This window comes from Manacus candei, unplaced genomic scaffold (genome assembly GCF_025592945.1).
Source record: "Manacus candei isolate 608988 ecotype Guabito, Panama unplaced genomic scaffold, ASM2559294v1 h1tg000028l, whole genome shotgun sequence".
Lineage (NCBI taxonomy): Eukaryota > Metazoa > Chordata > Aves > Passeriformes > Pipridae > Manacus > Manacus candei.
In genome coordinates, this window is record NW_026138076.1 from 36,114,998 (window position 1) to 36,118,121 (window position 3,124).

The following is a 3,124-nucleotide window of genomic DNA, read 5'->3' on the forward strand; positions in this document are numbered from 1 at the left end:
GCGGTGACCGCGGGTGTTGACGGCGGGCAGGGCAGTGCGGCAGCCCGGGGTTATCGGAGGGGCAGGTGCCCTGTTTCTGCAGGGGAAAGCGACACCCTCATGGGCTTCGCTCCCGCAGGGGACGCTCACCCGGCCGCGCCTGGTTAACTGATCACCCCTTAGACACCCCCTTCCCAGGTGTCACCTGCTGAACTCAGCGGGACCCCGGCAGCGACACGGCTTCGGTTTAGCCCCGGGTCTGGTGTCACGGGCAGGCTGGGCAAAGCATCATTCCCCTGTCCCCCGTCCCCCCCCCCCCCCTCGGGTTTAACCCGAGCTCACTGGCCATATCCTGATCCCCCGGCGACCCACTGCGCTGCTCGCGTGTCCTCCAAACCCTGCCGGCTTCCCCGCTCGCTCCTAACCCTTTCCGCCCGGCTTATCATGAGGCTCCGTGGGGGGATCCGCTCGTGCCCCCGACCGGGGGGGCAGGTGTAGGAAAGGAATGATGTGACTCGAGCGGCGGTGCAGGGACAGGCGGCTACAGAGCAGCGCCAAGCCCCTCACCCTGCACTTGTTGTAATGATCCCGGTTCCGCTGGGAACGGCGGGACGGAGACTGGGGCACGGTCCCGGCGGCGCAGGCAGCGGAGGCAGCGCTGCTCCACGCGTGGCACAGCCCGCCCCGGCCCCGGGGCCGCCCGGTCCCTCTGCAGGCAGCCGGGGCGCCCCGCCGGCTCCCTGGAGCATCGCTCCGCGGCTCTGTCTGTACCTCTCAGTCCCGCTGCGGGGTTTGACACCATCGCGGCTCGGGGAATGCGAGGGGAGAAGCTGAACCGGACCACGCTTTGAGGCTGGTTTTGTTTTGGTTTTTTTTTTTGTTTTGTTTTGTTTTGGGTTTTTTTCCCCACGTTTATTTGATCTCAAAAAAAATTTAAAATTAAAATACATAAAACAATGGCAGCTGGCTTTGCTAAAATTAAAATAAACGAGTCTCGTCGTAGAAAAGAATTTTTAAAAAAGCAGAAATAATAGCAAACACTGCATAATAAATACGTTTCCTATTACCACAAAAGGAAAATAAAACGGACATAAAAGTTTGACACGACAAAGCTGTTTTCGTTTTTAAGAGAGTTCGGATTAAGTGGCTTAATTAAATATCGGTCTCCAATTGGCGGTTAGTAGCTTTCCTCTTGAGACTGCATCTCCAGCCGCTGATAAAGTGCTTGCGCCAAGTTTCCCCCCAAAAGACGCCGAAATGGTGCTCTAAGGAAAATCCAAATTTTCTCCGCTATTTACAGGTCAAGACGGTGCGTTATTGACTTTTTGTGTGTGTCTGTGTTTCCACAGCAGTACGACCCAGGGCAGGATCGGTGTCCTGGAAAACAGGGGTGTCAGGGCGGGTTCACGGCCGGGTGGGGATGGCGCCGGCGGCACCCCGGCACCCCCGGCAGCGGGGCCAGGCTTTCTCCTTGCGCATCACCTGCTCGCCGGCAGGGCAAGCCAGGCTCCGCGCTGCGAGGTGGCGTGTTGGCAGAAGGGAACGGCAACGACTTCTAGGCAAAAGAAACTTTTTAAGTGGTAACTAAAAGTGGAAACAACCAACCGACCCTGACAGACAGGGCAGGTACAGTCACTCGCTAACAGCCATCTCTCCTGGACAGACCCAGGGGCTACCGGGGGTGGGAGACGAGGGGGTGAATTTCAAAGCGACCAAGGGGAGCTGATGCCGTCCGAGGCAGCACCGAGGCCGGCTGCTCACCCCACGGCGGAGTCTGTGCTTCTAGGGGCGGCCGCGGCCCCGGGGCGGCCGGGGGGTTGCCGGGGACGACCCCCCCCCCGCCTTAGCTGGCCTCGTCCGAGTCGCTGTAGTGGGAGCGGGGCGAGAACTCCCCGTCGCTCCTGTGGGACCGGGGCGAAGTTTTGCTCCTCTCCTGCGGCGGCTGCCCGGGCTGCGGCATGAGGAGGGCGGGGGAAGGGGCTCTCTGTCCCATCAGGGCGCCCTCCGCAAAGGAGGAGAAGTGCAGCGGGTCGAGCTGCACCGAGTAGCCCCCCGCGGCCGGCGGCGGGGGGAAGCGAGTCCTGCCGTGCCCGGGCGGCGACGCTCTGGGCGGCCCCGGCGGCGGCGCCGGCGGCCCCGGCGGCGCTCCTGCCCCGGCGGCGGCGCAAGGCGGCTCGAAGGGGGCCCCGCGGTGCTCGGCCTTGCCGGGGCCGTCGGGAGGGGCGGCGGGGCCGTGCAGCAGCTCGGCCAGGGCGCTGATGTAGATCTGCGCCATCTGCAGCGTCTCGTACTTGGAGAGCTTCTTGTCGTTGTTGAAGGAGGGGATGACATTGCGCAGCTGGTCGAAGGCGTGGTTCAGCCCGTGCATCCGCCGCCGCTCCCGCGCGTTGGCCGCCAGCCGCCGCTGCTTCTGCACGCCGCTCACCTGTGCCCGCAGCCCGGCACCGCCGCCGCCGCCCCGCGGCCGCCCGCCGCCCCGCGCCCCGCCGGGGCTGCCCCCGCCGGCCCGCGCCGCGCCGCCCTCCGCCGCCGCCTCCTCGTCCTCCGCGGGCAGGAGGTAGCGCGGCGAGGCGGCGGCGGGCAGGCGGGAGGCGCAGCACATGCCAAGCCACGAGCCCGGCGCGAAGCCGCCGCACCCGCCCGGCTCCGGCCCCGACCCCGGCGGCGGCTCCGGCGGCGGGTCCCGGGCGCGCTCGGCCCAGGGGAGGCTCATGGCTCTAGCGCCGCGCGCACATGGGGCGGCGCGCGTGGCGCCCCGACGGCTCCGGTGTCGGAGCGGGCGCCGCGCCCCCCTTTAAGGAGCGGCACGCGCCGGGGTCCCCCCCCCGCCCCCTCTTCCCCCCCTTCCCTCCCCTCGCCTCCCTCGCGCCCCACCCCTCCCGCCGCGCGCCCGTCTCTCGCGCCGGTCGCGTGTCGGCGCGGCCAATGGAGCGCCCGCGCGCGGGGCCGGCGCGTGCGGGAAGCCAATGGCGCGCGCGGGGCGCGGGGGGGGTAAGGGGGAGCGGAGGTTGCGGGGGGGGGTAAGGGAGGGGTGATCCCGGGCCGGCGGCACGCGCGGCCACGCCCCGCCCCGCCCCGGCACGGCGCGCGCCGGGCGGGCGTCCCGCGCGCGGCCGTGCGGGACCTGGTGCGGGGGGAGCCCCGA

The 3,124-nt window shown here is 68.1% G+C and overlaps 1 protein-coding gene across 1 annotated transcript; it reads right to left on the reverse strand.

Moving 5' to 3' along the window:
- Window positions 1-752: 752 nt before the first annotated feature.
- Window positions 753-2,692, reverse strand: ATOH1 (atonal bHLH transcription factor 1). Its single transcript, XM_051790136.1, has one exon. The coding sequence runs from the start codon at window positions 2,690-2,692 to the stop codon at window positions 1,823-1,825; it is 870 nt and encodes a 289-aa protein (XP_051646096.1). The 3' UTR covers window positions 753-1,822.
- Window positions 2,693-3,124: the final 432 nt, after the last annotated feature.

Coding starts and splice junctions, on each gene's coding strand:
- ATOH1 (XM_051790136.1), bottom strand. CDS start 2,692: ATGAGCCTCCCCTGGGCCGAGCGCGCCCGGGACCCGCCGCCGGAGCCG.